This window comes from Rhopalosiphum padi, chromosome 3, assembly GCF_020882245.1.
Source record: "Rhopalosiphum padi isolate XX-2018 chromosome 3, ASM2088224v1, whole genome shotgun sequence".
Taxonomy (NCBI): Eukaryota; Metazoa; Arthropoda; class Insecta; order Hemiptera; family Aphididae; genus Rhopalosiphum; species Rhopalosiphum padi.
In genome coordinates, this window is record NC_083599.1 from 10,660,844 (window position 1) to 10,679,042 (window position 18,199).

Below are 18,199 nucleotides of genomic sequence, written 5' to 3' on the forward strand. Positions count from 1 at the left end.
ATTTAAAATTACAACTTCAATAAAAATGTTGATTGATATTTTCAAAAATGAATAAATACTCAGCTAATTAAGTGTATAAAAATGAGAATCAATTTATAATCGATAGTTAAAAACTTGTGCAACAATCATTTACAAAACATTATTAACATTATAGTTAATTCATGAAGTATAAATATTGTTTTAAAAATACTGATACCTTTAATACCTACATAAACATAATAAATAATTAATAGTATAAACACATACACAACAATAATTATTATCTAAACTATCTTGAATTTGGAATTGAAATTATGAGTAGTATAATATCTTAAAAAATAATGTTTCTAGCTTATGTTTATTTTTATTAGAACTTAGGAATACAATAAATGTCTTTTATTCTTTGCATAGAGTAATAATATTCTGTAACAATATTGTGATTACCACCACCTTATCAAAAAATGATAAGTGGAACATTTTCGGGATCTATCTCTATCAGTTTGTTTTGTCTACAAACATCAATTTAAATTAATCTTTTATTATTATTTTTTTTTATATCATTTGAAAATTTTTAAAGTACCTATGATGAATTTTAATAGTTTATTTCGATCACAAAAATTTCAAAAGTACAAATTATTTTTCAATAAAACAATGTTTATACGATCAACAGATAAACCAAGTACAGAATCAGTAATAAGACCTAACAAGTCCCAGCCATATACCAAATTTTTTGTCTTAGATTTTGAAGCTACTTGTGACAATGGGGCTCATTTACTAAAACCTCAGGTTGTTTTTATTTTAAGCTTGATTGTTAAATTATATTAGACTTATTGTTAAAAACTTTTCAAAAAGAAAAAATAGAAATAATTACTGTTGATTATAACTGGATTTTCCTCAATATTTGATGCACAGTTTACACTATCTTACGGATAAAATATAGTAGGTGAATTAAAGAACAGTAAATACAAATTTACCAGTATTATCATTAAAAATAAGTGAGATATTTAAAAGTAATATATTTTTATCAATTGTCTCAATTCTTTTTTATATTGGAGATTTGTTAAAGATTTAGGACTATTTAAAATATATTACTTTATATATAAATATATAATTGTGACTATTAGTACTAATAGTAAAAGAGTGATGTTTGTTAACAGTATTGTAATGATAACAGTATAATATTTATAGTAGGTAATGATCTGCTTAGTACTTAATATATTTATAACAATTACACTTATGGTTGAAGTCCTTATAAATTTTACTAACTAACATTGAACTTTTAAATATCTTAAAACTTTTTAGGAGCTATCTTTAAATTTAAAAGTTATTACAAATCATTAGATTTGAACAATAATTTTGAGCAGATATTTTTTTGCTAAAATATAATAGTTTTATTAGAATAAATACATATATTTTCTCATCAGTTTATATCAGTTTTTTTAAATTTAGTTAAATCCTTTAATAGTATAATTTCCAACATATGAAATTGTTTTGAAGCTTTTACTGTAACAATGTATTAAACAAAACTAAGTACCCATATCACATTAATTATGTATTAAAATTAGTTTATTACTAATTCATCATATTCAGAATTATAAAATAATAATTTACATTTATTAGAACAATTAAGTTTTATCAATAAATACTAATAAATTTTTTTTTTAATATATACTGTTTATCTTATATATTTTTTTTGATACATTTGTTTTAGGAAATAATTGAATTTCCGTGTATATTGGTAGAACTTAATACAGCCAAAGGAAGTTTTGATGTAGTATCATGTTTTCATTCATATGTTAAACCTATAATTCATACACAGTTGACAGACTATTGTACACAGTTGACTGGTATTACACAAGTATGATATTTCAAAATCTATTTTTATAATTGTTAAGATTTCTAATATAATTTGTTAGAATTACTATTAATACTAATTAAAAATGTATTAAATTACTTATAATAACTATCTATTTCAATGAGTATTACAAATATTAAAAACAATCCTATATTTATGTCAGTTTATGACATAATTATACAAACTATTTAAAATATGTTTCATGAGAAATATAAAATATTTCTATTTAATGTTTATTTTAATATTATGTTACATATATGTATTAATTTATTACCTTCTACTACTACATAAAAATACTAGACAGGATTTTACAAAATATGGGATCCTTAAAAATGTTTAAAATATAGAACAATTGTAATTTTATTGTCTAAAAAAATATATAATAAATTACTAGTATTAAAATTAAGTAATAAATAAATATATTAAAATACTATATTAGCAGTTTTATAGATATTTTTTTATTATAAAGTATACAGATATGAATATTATTATTTAGATATATTAAATATATTTTTATTATTACTTTATGATATTCAGACTATATACCTAGACATAATACATAAATATAATTATGAATTAATTAATGCTGAGTTGTATAAAAGATTTTATTAATTTATTGGTTGACTAAAAATTAATGGACCAATCACATACCACTAAGTTATGTTTAACCTTTTAAGAGTGTAATTATCTTGTAAAATATGTCTAAATTGTACAGTTATTTTGTCTTTACATAAAAATTAGCGACCATATTTATTCATTGAATTTTTTTTTTATAAATAACATTTGAGTACTGACAGATATGTACCAACTTAAATTTATAGTATTAATAAATTAACATATTATTATTTTTGTATTACCAATAAAAAGTTTAAAACATAAAATGATGTATTTACTTTCTATTCTAAATCAATCTGCAATTTCGAAAAAATGTATTTTTACTAATTTTTTTTGTATTTACATTTATTTTAGGAAATAGAATACTATCAGGAATATTAAACATCTTGTAAATATATCCGGACATTAGGTTTAGATTTTTTTTAATTTTTAATATTATACATTGAGAAACAGTGTAACATCTTGGACTTTAACTTACAATTCTTAATATGTACTACACAATATTGTTTGCCCTAAGACTAGATAGAATAAGCCTAACTCTGTAAGAATGCACAAAATATAAAGATAAAGATAAAAATATTATAATATTATGATGTTTGAAAAATAAATTTTACTTCTATGTTGATACAATGAAAAATTCATATCCACCTATTTTTATTAAAAAATTTAATTATATATAATATACATATAATTTTTTATTTAATTTAAAAAATAGAACTTTAAATTATTAAAAAAAATTAATATTACAACATAACAATTGTATTTGTTTATGAATATATTTGAATATATTTTAGGACATGGTCAGTAATAGCCCAACATTTGATGATGTTTTCTTAAATTTTTGCAATTGGCATAATGATCATACAAATATGGAAAAAGAAAAATCTATCATTGTAACTTCAGGAAATTGGGACATTGGTAATATGTTCGTTGAACAATGTAAATTGTATCCTTCAACAATAAAAATTCCAGAATTCATGTGTACTTGGATAAATATTAAAAAGGTATTTCAAAAAAAATATTTTAACATTTTCAACTAGTAAAGAATTAAAAAAAAAAATGTGTTTTATTGTGGTTATTTTAATAGTTATTTGCTCTGACAATGGGACAGTATCCACTAGGTATAACAAATATGCTTAAGAGAACAAATTCAAAACAATTTGGTAACATTCACAGTGGAATTGGTAATATTAATTTAAAACAAATATTAATAGAGAATATAATAATAATTATTTATATTTATGGTTTATAGATGATTGTGTTAACATTATTACCATTATGAATCAATTATCACAAAGAGGATGTGTATTTCAAGCTACAAATAAAATAATTAGTGTATAAAATAGATTTTGTATAATAAACCATAACAAGTAAAATCAAAATAAATAATAGGATTTTTAGTTATTTTTTACCTAATTTTATTAATATTAATCAATTATGAACGGTGAATTCAAGAGCTCAACATTTAATTTCGATATATAAACTAAAAGGTGAGAAATTCCTAATTTTTAGTTTTTTTAATTTTAGCATAGAGGCAATATTATGTAGAAGTTTAAAATATTAAATTTATTATATTAATTATTATTTACAGAAGTTTCAGTACCTTAAAACCTTATCCATAATTCTTATTTAAATAAAAGTAGTATTTTTTTAAAAATATTTTTAAACATTTTGATTAGTATATGATAATAATATAATTTGTAACTTTTTATAATTTAATAATCATTATAATTAGGATTAATTTCAAACTGTAAATAAACTATCTATATATTATAATAGTCAATAATTAGATTTTCACACACGTGTGTTTAATATTTAGATAGACAATAAATACTTACGCATACAAATATAATTTTCACACAGTTTGGCTCACAATAGTTCCCATTACATCATTTATTGATTATTATTTTCATTTTTTTTTTTAATAACAAATTTACAATTTCTGTAAACACTATATAAATGTTGCCTTATTTTCTCTGATAGTTACTTTATTAATCTAGTAAAACATTAATTTAATTGCAAATTCATATTTTTAAAATAAAATATTGTAAGTTATTTATTTTTTTATTATGTCAATTTCATCTTCATTCATCATTATAACCAATGATTTTATATTATATAAATGTATATTTTTTTAAAGTATAGTATAATAATGGATAATGCCCAAGGTAAATGGCCAGAACACGTTGGCATACTAGCCTTAGAGATAGTAGTACCATCTACATATGTGAACCAGAATGACCTTGAGCTGCATGACGGTGTATCAAAAGGCAAGTATACAATCGGTTTGGGTCAAGAACGTATGGCATTTTGTTCAGACCGTGAAGACGTTGTCTCATTGTGTCTAACTGCAGTTAGTTTGCTGATGCACCGTACAAAAACAAGTATGTATATATATGAATGTTTAAATGTGTTTTGACTTTATATAGTAAATTTAAATACAAATTAGGTTACTCTAATATTGGACGACTTGAAGTGGGAACTGAAACACCAATAGATAAATCTAAAAGTATCAAGTCTATGTTGATGCGTTTATTTGACAACTGTAACAACAATGTCGAAGGCGTAGATTCAACCAATGCATGTTATGGGGGCACAGCTGCCCTTTTCAACTCAATAGCATGGTTAGAATCCAGTGCTTGGGATGGTATATATCTTCTACTAATTACAATCATTAAAGCTTAAGACTTTCTGCATTTTCATATTTATTAGGAAAGGTTATTTATTATGCGTTCACTTAATTAGTTAAATAGTAGTAAATAAAAAACAAATTTCAAGTTTTTTTTTGTAATTAATATCGAAAATTAAATGCACAATTTTAAAATGTTAAAAGTCGACAATGAAAAACAAATAATAAACAAATTAATTAGTTATTTAGTTTTCATTAATGTTGAATTGTGCTGTCTATGTGGTATTTATTAACTACATTAAAATTAAGCCTCATTACATTATTATCCTAAGTTTAGTCATACATCATATTTAAATGTTATGTCGTAATAGATTTATGGACATTGTTTGTAGGACGGTTGGCTATTGTTGTTGCTGCAGATGTTGCAACGTATGCTCGTGGTGGAGCGAGGCCGACAGGTGGTGCAGGCGCCGTTGCAATGTTACTAGGACCTAATGCACCCTTAGTGTTAGATAGAGGTTTTGAGATAAAACTATAAACTTTTTTTTTTTACATTCTCTAATCTACATAAAAATCTAGAACTGAGAGCTTCACACATGAATGACACATACGACTTTTACAAAGGAGATATGAGCACGAATTATCCAACAGTGGATGGAAAAGTGTCAATTCGATGTTATTTTGAGGCGCTTTACAATTGCTATTATCTGTATCGAAAGAGGTTTTTGAAGAAATTCGCAGACAACGATAACAATAAATCCAATAATCTGAGTAATAGCATATTAAAAGGAGTACATTAGTAAAATTTTTACATTCACCCACTATGAAAACACTTATGTCTTACGTAAACCCAGATTTACTATCGTTACTTTCCGATTAAAATTTATTAAGTTCACGTGTAAACGTAAAATGTTATAGGCCCTAAGAGTGTGTTGCAACACTTTGATGCCATCGTATTTCATTCGCCCTATGGAAAACTTGTAAGGAAAGCATTTACTTGGTTACTACTTCATGACATGCAGTTAGACGTTAAATGTTATGAAAATGAATCAAATCTATTGAAATATGTGTAAGCAAATTAAATGTGTGATAACTAAAATCTGATTTTCAATTAGGAATAATTAACAAATACTTAAATATTATTACTGTCTAGGTACCTATATTTTCTAATTTTATTATAAAAATGTGTTTTTAATGATAATTTAAACCAATTTGTGAATATTCTTGATTAAGAGTATGATAAACAATATTCTTGATTCGGTAATACAAATACAGTTATGTTTAATATAGTATTTTTTCACTATCTTAAAAATAATTGTTTTTTTTTTTTCAAGTATTTTCATAGATATTTTAGATAACTCCTTTAATAGTTATTTTTTTGTGGAAACAAATAAATATTTTTAGATTTAGCATTTAAAAATACATTATTTCCATGAAAAAAAAAATATTTGAAATTATGAACTTCCTATTAGAAACACCGATATCAGTGTCAATATGTTATCCGATTTAAGCGTGATAAAGGACACAGAACAATTGTTTAAAAAATTCACTGCACCAACACAAAAATTGCCCAAAAATATTGGAAACATGTACACAGCATCTATATTTAGTGGATTGATTTCATACTTGCTTAGGTAATTATATAGCGATGAGTTTTAATTGGCTTTACAATTGTTAATTTTACCATAACATGGACTCAGACATAAGTGTTGTATTTGACGTGTTAAATTAATTGAATTACAGTAAACCTATCAGTGAAATGGCTGGGAAACGAATAGCAATGTTTTCATTTGGTTCTGGTATGTGTTCTTCATTTTATTCAATTACTATACGGCCAGGAGCAAAACTAGATACTCTTATTGATTTATTGCAACGTGTTCCTGTGATGTTAGAAAATAGATATTGTACATCGACTGATGAATTTGAAAATACACTAACAAACCGAGAGTTAGCTTACAACAAAGGTAGTATTTCTGTTATAGTTCTACAAAATTATTACTTGGAATATGAATTTTTTTAACTATAATCTATAAATTAAATTATTTTGATTTGTTTATAGCACCTTTTGAACCTACTTCAAATGTTGACAATTTGTTTCCTGATTCATGGTACTTGACTCATATCGATAGTACCTTTAAACGATATTATGCACAAAAGAAATAACATACTACGTTTAAAAGTACCAGTTATTTTTAATATGTTTTTACATAAGATAAAAATAATGCTTAATGTTTTTGTTATTGATTTGAGAATTTATTTTTATTTTCATCAATTCTTTCTTTTGATATTGTTAATGAGTTCTTGTATTTCATTTGCAGAATATTTCTGAAAAATAATTTAAATTTCTTAAATTTCAATTATTATAATAAAACATTTTTAAGAATGGAAAATTATTAAATAAAAAGTAATAGACATTATAAATTGTATTTATTTTTATGTATTAGATACTCTAAAAAAGTGAATTGATATACTTAAAGATCATAAATTTAGTTATAAGTGTAAAATATGAATGGTAACAAACAAAATAATAAGTTTATGCATCGAGATAAAAATGTAGGCGTTGTAATAGTTACCTAAAAAGCTTAAGAACTTGCTCTGGGAACTAAGAAAAAGAATCAAAATTTGAAATTTTTCAACATTACATATGATTTTATATACATATTGAAATTTTCAAATATTTAAATTAATCTTAAGCTATTTGTTCACTGAACCAAATCACATCATTCTACTAAGTGGGGCTCAAAAGTTGAGGCAATTTAAATAATAATAAAAATCACTTAAAATGAAAATAGTCATTCAAAAGGATTTTATATGTAGAAAAATTGATCAATTGATGATATAAGTATATTTAGAAACTTAATGATATTATATATTATAACAGTTAACTTACTGATTTTTTTGGTAATATTCCTGGTGTTATTTCTTTTCTTATTAAATTATCTTCAGAAAGGGTTTTCTTCTGAAAAATAATTTTAATGCATTATGAAATAATATAAATAAATATATTTTACAAAATTTGTCATATCTAATTATACTAAGAAAATAAATTTAAATCTGTTATCTTCTATGGGTATTATTTTTTGTTAATCTTTATAACATGATTTATGAGTCTGTGCTATGGTCCAAACTATCTGTTGATAATAAAGAATACATAGGATCAAAGACATTAAACGAATAGACAAGAACTCCACATACCAGCAGCATTGCTAGAATTGTATAGATAGGTAAACAGTTATATCTTACTTTCAATAAACATTATCTCACTATTTCTAAAAAATTGTCATTTATATTAGGATTCATTAGTAGGAAATGTAAAGATTTTACTAATCCCTTTACTCTTAAGGTATTATATTTTTCATTAGTACGATCTATTCTAGAATATAATTCGATTATCTGATCCTCTGTAAATACCCATATCCAATGCCTTGAAGGTATACAAAATCGTTTCCTTCGCTTTAAATTGTACAAGTGCAATATCCCACGTCAATGTCATACACCATATAAACCTTTATTAGACACTTTAAATATGAATGGTCTTGCAACCAGGAGAAATATAATTGATTAAAAGTTTTTATTAAGTGGTAAACGGTATCATTAAGAGGATGCCAGCGTAGTATTTGTTATCTCTCTCTAACCCACGCGCAACATAGCAAATTTTACATTCACAAAAATGACTATAACCATATTAATTTCTCAAATTAGAGTGAAATGACCTATTACAGAATTTAAAGTTAAGAACATTATCTGGGCATCTCAGAAGCGTTTTATTATATTTTTATTTTAAAGCGAGTTATGAGTATTTAAAAATTGTAAATTGTTTATACATCTTAAAAAACTCATAACTAGCTTTAAAATAAAAATATAATAAAACGCCTATGAGATTCCCTAGATAATGTTCTAAACTTTAAATTTTATAATAGGTCATTTCACTCTAATTTGAGAAATTAATATGGTTATTATTATTTTTGTGAACGTAAAATTTGCTATGTTCTGCATGGGTTAGAGAGAGATAACAAATACTACGCTGGCATCCTCTTAATTCTAGTGAATTACTAAATTATCTTAATTTCTATGTCCCTCAATGGCTCAATATCAAACTAGATCTACTAATACTTTTTATACGCAATTACATAAAACCAATTACTTAATAAAAGCTCCTAGAGGAAAGGAATAGAATGATAAGATTAGCTAATGATACACAGGTCGATTTATTTAATTTTAACTCTATTGAGTCTTTTTATAATTATATTATTAATTATTACATGTGAATTATTTATCAATGTTATAAACCTTATTTTTGTTACTGTTATTATTTAATCTTAATTAACTATTCGCTATTTTGTATATCTAATATCTATTAATCACACTGTTCACTTTTTCTTTCTATATGTATAAATTATTTTTTTTAAATGTTTTGATTTAAAACTGTTACTGGGCTTTGCTCGTTTGAATAAATAAATAAAAAATAAAATAAATAAATATAACCTGTCTTAATGACAAATGTGCATGTAGTGTACATACAGTATATTCAATTTAATTTTGGAATAACAGCTGAATTGCATTCACATTATTTACTAAATAAAATATTCAAATATAACAAAGAATTGGCCTACCCAATAAATATCATTTACAAAATATACAATATGGAAATAAAATACTATTTAATTAATGAATAAAAATTAATTTACCTGTTTTATAAGATCTTCAGTCTTTAGATTGTGTTTTATAATTCCTGTATCTTGATCAATAGAAAAAATATTTGATATCGAGTAATTTTCATTGATATTTAATAAAATATTTTCTAGTTTTAATACATGATCTTCTATCGATTTTAATTTTTCATAAATATCAATGTTACTTTTACTATCACTTTTAATATTTAAGACTGTTTCTATGTTTGATATTCTTTCATGTAAATCTGGTTTTAATCCAACAGAACTTGTATTGTTTGATAAATTATAACTGTTTAAGCTAGCTGGGTCCAAACCACCATTATTCAGTGGTCCTAAATTATTCTGCACTTTTGTCTCTGAAAAAATTTTCTTAAATTGAATTTATATCAAATAAAAAAAGTATGCACTATACACTATAATAAAATACTATACTTTTTACAAAGCATTCAGATCCTTTCTGGCGTTTAGCTTCTATTGTATTACATGTTCTAGAAGCACTAGAATAATTTCTGCTAGATATTGAGTTACAATACATTCTCATATTTCTATCATGGTTTTCATCTCTCTTTCTCTTTAAAAAATTGTCAATTCTACTGTTGACCTATCATAAAAATATTATAATAATATAATAATATTATCAAAAGGGATTCTCAGATTGTATACTGTTACAATAGTATAGTGAATGAAAAACTTACCATAGTGATAGGTTTACATATTTGAACTTCATTAGGATCTAAATATGTAATTTTTTTGCCGTTTTCCATACTTTACAACTCAGTAGGCTGCACATATAAATCCATAAACTTAACACATTTATGCGCTAGGTATCTCAACTGTATATAGCACACATACAAGCATGTCCATTGGTTAATTAAAAAAGTATATTCAAAATAGATTATCAAAGTTGATAGTATTTTAAGCCGTATTTAAATCCTAAAACGAATTCGTACTTTATCATTACATTATTATATCGTAATCGACTAAAGAATAAGACACTTGCTTATAGTCAAGTGGCAAGTTATCTATACATATTAGAAATTGTATAAACTTAATTTTATGTATGAAATATTAATGCATAGATTACAAAGAAAATTTAGAGTGACATTAGAATGTCGTAAACTAACTTGTAGCCATATAATTGAATCACAATTTTTTTCAATTTTTAACGAGAACAAAGATGTTGATTGTTAATAACTATAGAACTTAGAATTATACCTATTACCTACAGATTATCACAAAACACAAATCACTACAACAATTTCATAATGAATTAACCAAAGACGTTGTAAGTATATGATAGTCCTTGGTTTGACCGGTGATGATAACTGATAATACGTTGAACGCCACAATATTTTGGTTATTAATTTATAAAGTAAACAAATACCACGGTAAAAAATACTGATAGATATATTTTATAGATAGCCAGACACCAGATAAAGAAAAAGAGTGTCATGTTTACAACCGTTTAAATAAGCTTAATAAGCTAAATAGTAAATATGCTTTTACTAAGTTTTCTATGAAAGTATAAATTATTTATATACATAAAAAAAAAATTAACAGTAGTGCTAATATAGTGCTACTATTAAATAGTAAAATTAATATTTAAGTATTAGTAATAATAGTAATAAATATTGTGTAATCTGTAGTAAATTAAATTAAATTTATAGCATTCAATTGTAAATAAATTGCAGGTACCCAGAGTACATACATTAAACTCAGTATTCATTATCCTATTTAAAATTAAAATATTGCTTTTAGAATATTATTGAACAAGTCATCATATCCACAATGGAAAATAAAAAAACGCAAGTCAAAATGTAAGAATTAAAAGTATACTTCTTTTTACATTAACTCATTGTTGTTGAAATTATTTGTATACAGATTAGTTTGCTGTGGTATCAAAGGACATATTACACCATTTATTGATTATATAGAAGCATTGTATGCTAAAAAAGGCATGTTTGACTATGTTTTTTGCATTGGAGATTTTTTTGGAGATGATGAATCCTGTGAAAAAGAATGGGAAGAGTTTAAAAAGTCAGGAAAAAATAGTAAGAAACTACTGTTATTTATTTGAGTGAATTTAAAGTTAATTTTTTTTTTTTTTTAAGTTTCAGTTCCTATTTATACATTGGGACCAAATAAGAAACAACATGAAAAATATTTTAAAAATTTAAAAGATCAACAATTAGCACCAAATATCTATTATCTTGGTTGGTAATATTTTATTATTTATAATAAATGGTTATATTAATATGTTGAACATTGTTTATATTATGCTTACCTATAATACTTTTTTTTTAATTAGGAAAATATTTTGTTTTATATTTTTATTAGGTAAAGATGGAATTTTTACTACTTCAGATGGCCTTAAAATAGGTTATATTAGTGGAGTACAAAACAATAGTAGCAAGGAAAATGAAATTCATACATTTAATTACGATTCTCTCTCTCAGTTCAAAGATTCGTGTATTCGAGCTGGAAGTACGTCATTGGATGTATTATTAACTTCACCATGGCCTTTAGACATTCGCAACAAAGAGCGAATTCAAGAAGTACAAACTATTATTATAATTTGAAATATATAAAACAATTTCATAAATATATTTAATCATTTTACCATAGAACATAAATGTTAAGGAACCTACTGAAAAAGAAAGTGAATCTCAGCTTTTGTCATGGGCAGCTATTAATTTAACTCCACGTTATCACTTTGCTGGCTTACAAAAAGTGTTTTATCAGCGTAGTCCGTATAAGTATGTTATTTTTTATTCTTTGTTTTGTATCAAATTAATATTAAGCATATTTTTGGCTCTTTAGAAATGTCAATAGTAAAACAATAACACGATTTATTGGTTTGGGTGATTATCATGACAATAAAACCAAAAAACAAAAATGGCTCTATGGCTTTGTTTTATCATTAGCAGAATCTACTACATCAAATACATTAAACTATACTGTTACGGAATCACCATTTGCTGATAATATATCTCAGTATACTGCTAATATGTTACCAGTTTCAAAACAATATTTTTATAATACAAGCACTAACAGCAATTATAGAAATAATGAACAAAGTAAAAAGAGAAAATTCGACGGACAACTAAAACAATGTTAGTAAGATTTATTCATGAAATTGTTAACTTAGAAATGTACATCAGAAACATAATAATTTTACATTTTGATAAAATTTTTGTAACAGCTATTGATATAAGCGCAGATTCTTGTTGGTTTTGTTTGTCAAGTAAGAAAATTGCTAAGCATTTGATTGTATCTATTGGGAATCAGGTATTCAGTAATTTGTCATTTTTACTTGAGTTTTAACCATTAACATTTGTATAATATGAAATAATTCTTTTAAGGTATACTTATCAGGCACTAAGGGACCATTGGTCAAAGAACATATACTAGTGGCTCCAATTGAACATTACAAATCACTTGCTGAATTACCGCCAGAAACAGAAAATGAAATAAATTTGTAATTATCTAAGTTTTTTTTCTTTCTATAATTAGGGCATCATGTTTACTAATTAAAATAAAATAACAAATTGATTTTCTATTTTCATTACAGGATTAAAAGTTCTTTAAATCAATATTTTGAAAGCACAGGTCGTGTAGCAGTTTACTTTGAACGTAATATTTTATCGGCTCATTTCCAATTACAAGTGGTTCCAGTTCCTATTAGAATGGCAGATCGTCTTGAGAACATGTTCAAAGTAACCAAAAATATTTATTATAAGTTTATAACTTATACTTATTTTATATTAACTTTCAATTTTTGTAGGCGAAATTTAAAGAATATGATCTCAGTTTAGTAGACATTCCGCCAGCTGCATCGCTACGTCAAATAGCTGGGAACAGTGAAGGACATTACTTTTGTACAGAGTTGCCTAATGGTAAGCGTTTGTTTCATAGTGCGTCCAAAAAAAGTGGCCATCAACAAAAATTTCCAATTCATATTGCAAGGTATGTTATAAATTGTTAGTTAAAATGTTTTCATGGAATTAATTAAGTGAACTATTTAATTGTTATAGAGAAGTGCTGGCATCTCCAAGACTATTGAATGTTGAAAGTCGTATTGACTGGAGAAAATGTGAGCAATCTTTAGATGAAGAAGAGGACGAAGTCAAAATGTTTCGCAATGCTTTTGAGCCTTTTAATCCAATAAAAGATTAATTAATGACTGATTTTAATTATGATTATTATCTATTATACTTATTAAAATAAATTACTGGATAAAAAAAGAGTATTTGGTTCAGTTCAAATAATGAAATGTTTAAAAATTAACTAACAATATTTTAAAAGTTATAATTCAAAAGTATTAGATATAAAAAAGTGAATTTTTTATATTTTTTAATCAATATAATATTACAAACTTTTATACTTTAAATTATCAACAAGTTATTTAAATTTTTATGCATACAATCTGTAAATGTGTAATCATATTATGTAATTTATCCTAGTAAACATCAAAAAAAAAATCATCCTAAATGATTCTTTATGATTTAATATCTATAATGTTAGGAGATTTAGATAGTTTAATAGTAGGAGCAAGTTACATTTTAGCCATTTATTCACTAATTTATATTTTTAAATCTCCATGTATGGTAGATTCTAAATGTATTTAGAACATTTTTGATCGTATAAAAGGCAATATTGAAAATAAGAGAAATAATTTGAGATTTAGTAGCGCTTCATGTTATACCATATATTCAGATTAATAATTTTAGCAAAACATAATTTCATTTTTAAACCAAGTGTAGAATGATTATCAGTTAAGGAAAAAGAGGTTTATGTTTAGGATTGGTTTATTTTTCATATGATTCATAATTCTATTCTGACTAGATAAACATTTATAATTTTTTTTTATAACATGATATATTATATAGATATAGCTAAAATAATACTATAATAGTTTAATTTTTTTAAATAATATAATTATCACAAGTGTGTTTATTTTTTAATTGCAGTACTTTCCTTGAATCAATACATGATAGATATAGTTCTCTGGGTAATTCAAAGTTGGGGGACATGAAAAAAAATTGAATTACAATAAGAATTATGAAAATGTAAATAGTATCTTTTTTTTCTTTTTTTTTCATGTTTGAACCGACGGCGCCGTGGAAACTGCTTTCGCATTACTTCCACAAAATATGTATCTATCTATTAAATTATTGGTGATATAATATTATAAATATAATACACTAATACTGTGTTTAATATAGCTATCGAATCTATTGGCTATGAGCTATGTCAATTATTATGCAATTAAGAAATATGTATATGTAATGATAATTCAATGGTGTTCTGAAAAAATGAACTAAACTTAAAATATTTAATTATATAATACTAGCTGTCCCCGTACAAAATGCACCCGTGTTAAGTTTGGTTGTTTATAATGCTAACATTTAGCGTAAGAATAAAAACTATTTTTGGTTTTCTGATTTGGTGTATAGATATCTCTGACATATCAATTTTACATAACTGTCCCGCCTAAAGTTCCATTTTTTCAATCCATTAACCGATTATGTATCATTTGTTAAAAATAATCACACAGCCCTAAACATAATAAAGAGGTCATTAACTGGGATAAAACTATCCTATCTTATGATGGAGATAAAACTACACAAATTGATCATAATTTCATCAAAATCGGTTGAGTAATTTCGGAATGCATCGAGAACATCATACTCATCGAACACCAAATTTTTAAATATTTTAGTTAGGTATTTTCGTATTAGTAGATATCTATTTTTATTGAATATTACTTAGATTTAATGTGACAATCAATGCAATTGGAGTTATAAATAACAATATAAATATATCACTTTAATTTATAAATTATCAACATTATATTATCACTTATTATAGGTATATAATTTATACATTAAATATTAAATAAATATTTGAGGAGAGCCACCTTTTACACCTAAGGGTATGAAAAATAGTTTAAATCACTCTCTCAGACCTACAAAATATACACTCAAAATTTCATGAAAATCAGTCAAGCCGTTTCTGAGGAGTTTGGCGACATACATTTTCCATTGTGACACAAGATTTTTATATATTAGAATATATAATGTATACTTTGAATTCTTAATCATGGTAAAACAACATCGTTGGTATGATATGATTGAATGGAACATAATTCAAATAATTCAATTATTAATGAATTGGCCACTTGATTTACCTTATATTTGTCTTACAAAGTACTTAAGTAGCTATTTTTATTTCAAATACCAACATTTTATATTTACTTTGAAATATCAAGGATGGAAGGGTCGACTATAAATTATTTTGTAAATGTTTATTTTTTTTAACAGAGTACACATTATATTAGAGTACATATTAAATTATACAAAACAATAGATATCCTATTAAACATAGTAACACAACACAAGTAAATAATGTTTACTTAATAATATGATTATTGAATTATTTCATTGCTTCAACTGGTGGCTCATTTCTCATTACAATTGATACTCTTCGTTTCCGTACAATCTGTTTATCACTAAACACAGTAGGTGCACCATCACTTAATATTTCATGTGTATATTGGTATCGAACTGTATCCCTGTTTAAAGTTTAATAACAAACAACAATTTATAATAATTATAAAGAATAAGTTATTCATTTTAAAGGATATAATGAATTTCTTTGATTGGTTTTTATTTTTTTAGATTGAACTTTGCTGTAGAGTAATATTAGAAATAATGTTCCAAAAATGTTTTTTTAAGTTTTGCAGTATAATTATTTATAATAAACAAAAAATTAAACAGTTCATAAGTTAGTTAAATATAACTAAGAAAAATTTAAATTTATAAACAATAATTTTTAAATGTAATGTTAAAACTAAAATTAAGTTATATCAGTATCAGGTTATAAATTCAATATTTTTGCTTAATTAATAAACATATATACACATAAGGCAATTTATACTTGAAAAAAATATACCTATCAACAAAATACATAATTTTATTTTGTCATATATCTGGTTTTCTTTCTCAAAGTCTACTTAATGAGCATTGAGTAAAACATATCCTTTCCACTATTGTTTAAATATATTTATATCCATACAAAAAGTCTATTTTTGATTTAAAAAATTATTATATCAAAATTTAAAATATTATGTAAAACTTACTTCATAATATATAATGAACGACGAGGTAACAGAGCATAAACTACATAGGTGTCTGGATAGTTTTCATCAGCTAAACGCATGACAGAATCGGACAGTAAGCTTAAGCCAGCAATTATATTTCCACAGAACTAGAAAATAAAAAATAAATAATATATTATGTTTAACATCTATTTTTGGTTAACTAAAAAAAGTTTATTTTTGATATGTATTCATAATAAAAAAAAAATAATTCTTTTATTTAGTAATCTTAGTGGATCAAATGACAAACATTTAATACTAACTCGTATACTATCTATATGTGGTTTTACATAACCATTGTCACATAAATCAAGTACATGAACTCTCTGCATTTGTTCTGTAATTGATTCATCAGCAAATACTCTGTTTCTGAGCCTTTGCATCACGTTTGTATTGTTTTGATCTTTCCATGTCATAATTTCTGTTTCCCTGTATCCATGTATGGCCTAGGTAAATAATTATTTGTTAACCTACCATTAATTCAAGTATATTAGAAATAAAATATACTTACATCATCCCAATGATCATGCTGATAGCGTAAACGTTTTAATGACTTTTCTATTTCATCAATCAGTCGTGATTCTTCATCTACAGACACAATGTCTGGTATAATGGTAAATGAAGAATTAAATTGTTGTCGTTTAGTATCAACTACATTTTTAATTTTTATTTCATTTGGAAATTTATATCTTACATATTCACACTTATCAACAGAATTTAAAATATGTTCGATTGATGAAAATGATGTTCTAAACAATTTACTCAAGTGAAATAAACGAGGTACAGAGAAAAGTTGGTTTAGAATAAACTTTTTACAAGCCAAATTCATAATAAACATTATATTTAAAAAAAATGATAATCCGACCACATTAATTTTTGAAATGCCAAACAATATTTTTAATTTTGAAATCCATAAAATAACAGCTGAGATTATCAAAGATCATAGGCTTAACTAACTTTAGTATCGTCAACCGTCCGTGACCCGTGTACAACAATTACTTATGTTTTTTTTTTATCTCTCGAGGATTACGAAAAAACGAAATAATAAACTAACAGTTTGTTAAATCATAGATTATCACCATTCACCATAATACACATTATACCGTATTTATAACACAAATGCATTGTTTAATTGAGCATGGAGCCATATTATACAATTAATAGCGGTGTTAGTAACTAGTGTTAATTATTAATTACAATTTACGGTAAGTTGAGTCTTAAAAGTTTAGGCGGTTCAGTCCGTTTATCATAAATTTCTCTGAGATGGTTTGATAAGGTGTAAATATTTG

General features: G+C 24.5%; 5 protein-coding genes across 9 annotated transcripts; 3 read left to right on the forward strand and 2 right to left on the reverse strand.

Moving 5' to 3' along the window:
• The first annotated feature begins 446 nt into the window (after nucleotides 1–446).
• LOC132924347 (ERI1 exoribonuclease 3-like) lies at nucleotides 447–3,838 on the forward strand. Of its 3 annotated transcripts, XM_060988594.1 has the most exons (6): nucleotides 449–658; nucleotides 719–765; nucleotides 1,691–1,837; nucleotides 3,244–3,453; nucleotides 3,537–3,633; nucleotides 3,702–3,838. In XM_060988594.1, the coding sequence occupies exons 1-6, from the start codon at nucleotides 562–564 to the stop codon at nucleotides 3,788–3,790; spliced, it is 687 nt and encodes a 228-aa protein (XP_060844577.1). In that variant the 5' UTR covers nucleotides 449–561; the 3' UTR covers nucleotides 3,791–3,838. The 3 variants fall into 3 exon arrangements, with proteins under 3 accessions (XP_060844578.1, XP_060844577.1, XP_060844576.1); XM_060988593.1 differs by having other exon boundaries at nucleotides 450–765; XM_060988595.1 differs by lacking the exon at nucleotides 1,691–1,837 and having other exon boundaries at nucleotides 447–765.
• LOC132924346 (hydroxymethylglutaryl-CoA synthase 1-like) lies at nucleotides 3,803–7,499 on the forward strand. Of its 2 annotated transcripts, none has more exons than XM_060988591.1 (9): nucleotides 3,803–3,939; nucleotides 4,590–4,833; nucleotides 4,899–5,096; nucleotides 5,471–5,596; nucleotides 5,658–5,849; nucleotides 5,997–6,147; nucleotides 6,551–6,712; nucleotides 6,822–7,042; nucleotides 7,138–7,499. In XM_060988591.1, the coding sequence occupies exons 2-9, from the start codon at nucleotides 4,602–4,604 to the stop codon at nucleotides 7,239–7,241; spliced, it is 1,386 nt and encodes a 461-aa protein (XP_060844574.1). In that variant the 5' UTR covers nucleotides 3,803–3,939; nucleotides 4,590–4,601; the 3' UTR covers nucleotides 7,242–7,499. The 2 variants fall into 2 exon arrangements, with proteins under 2 accessions (XP_060844574.1, XP_060844573.1); XM_060988590.1 differs by having other exon boundaries at nucleotides 3,806–3,939; nucleotides 4,595–4,833.
• Nucleotides 7,251–10,981, reverse strand: LOC132924348 (uncharacterized). Its single transcript, XM_060988596.1, has 6 exons — nucleotides 10,876–10,981; nucleotides 10,447–10,684; nucleotides 10,184–10,352; nucleotides 9,767–10,107; nucleotides 7,969–8,037; nucleotides 7,251–7,403 (listed from the first exon to the last, which is right to left on the reverse strand). Exons 2-6 carry the CDS (start codon nucleotides 10,513–10,515, stop codon nucleotides 7,347–7,349), a joined length of 705 nt encoding a protein of 234 aa, XP_060844579.1. The 5' UTR covers nucleotides 10,516–10,684; nucleotides 10,876–10,981; the 3' UTR covers nucleotides 7,251–7,346.
• A 221-nt stretch (nucleotides 10,982–11,202) lies between these two features.
• LOC132924345 (CWF19-like protein 1) lies at nucleotides 11,203–13,998 on the forward strand. Of its 2 annotated transcripts, XM_060988588.1 has the most exons (12): nucleotides 11,204–11,442; nucleotides 11,510–11,568; nucleotides 11,633–11,802; nucleotides 11,863–11,964; nucleotides 12,089–12,306; nucleotides 12,377–12,507; nucleotides 12,572–12,864; nucleotides 12,954–13,039; nucleotides 13,114–13,229; nucleotides 13,323–13,467; nucleotides 13,536–13,717; nucleotides 13,786–13,998. In XM_060988588.1, the coding sequence occupies exons 2-12, from the start codon at nucleotides 11,540–11,542 to the stop codon at nucleotides 13,925–13,927; spliced, it is 1,614 nt and encodes a 537-aa protein (XP_060844571.1). In that variant the 5' UTR covers nucleotides 11,204–11,442; nucleotides 11,510–11,539; the 3' UTR covers nucleotides 13,928–13,998. The 2 variants fall into 2 exon arrangements, with proteins under 2 accessions (XP_060844572.1, XP_060844571.1); XM_060988589.1 differs by having other exon boundaries at nucleotides 11,203–11,568; nucleotides 11,869–11,964.
• A 2,045-nt stretch (nucleotides 13,999–16,043) lies between these two features.
• Nucleotides 16,044–18,165, reverse strand: LOC132927574 (alpha-ketoglutarate-dependent dioxygenase alkB homolog 7, mitochondrial). The gene is made up of 4 exons (XM_060992124.1): nucleotides 17,422–18,165; nucleotides 17,174–17,356; nucleotides 16,893–17,020; nucleotides 16,044–16,325 (listed from the first exon to the last, which is right to left on the reverse strand). The coding sequence occupies exons 1-4, from the start codon at nucleotides 17,746–17,748 to the stop codon at nucleotides 16,187–16,189; spliced, it is 777 nt and encodes a 258-aa protein (XP_060848107.1). The 5' UTR covers nucleotides 17,749–18,165; the 3' UTR covers nucleotides 16,044–16,186.
• Nucleotides 18,166–18,199: the final 34 nt, after the last annotated feature.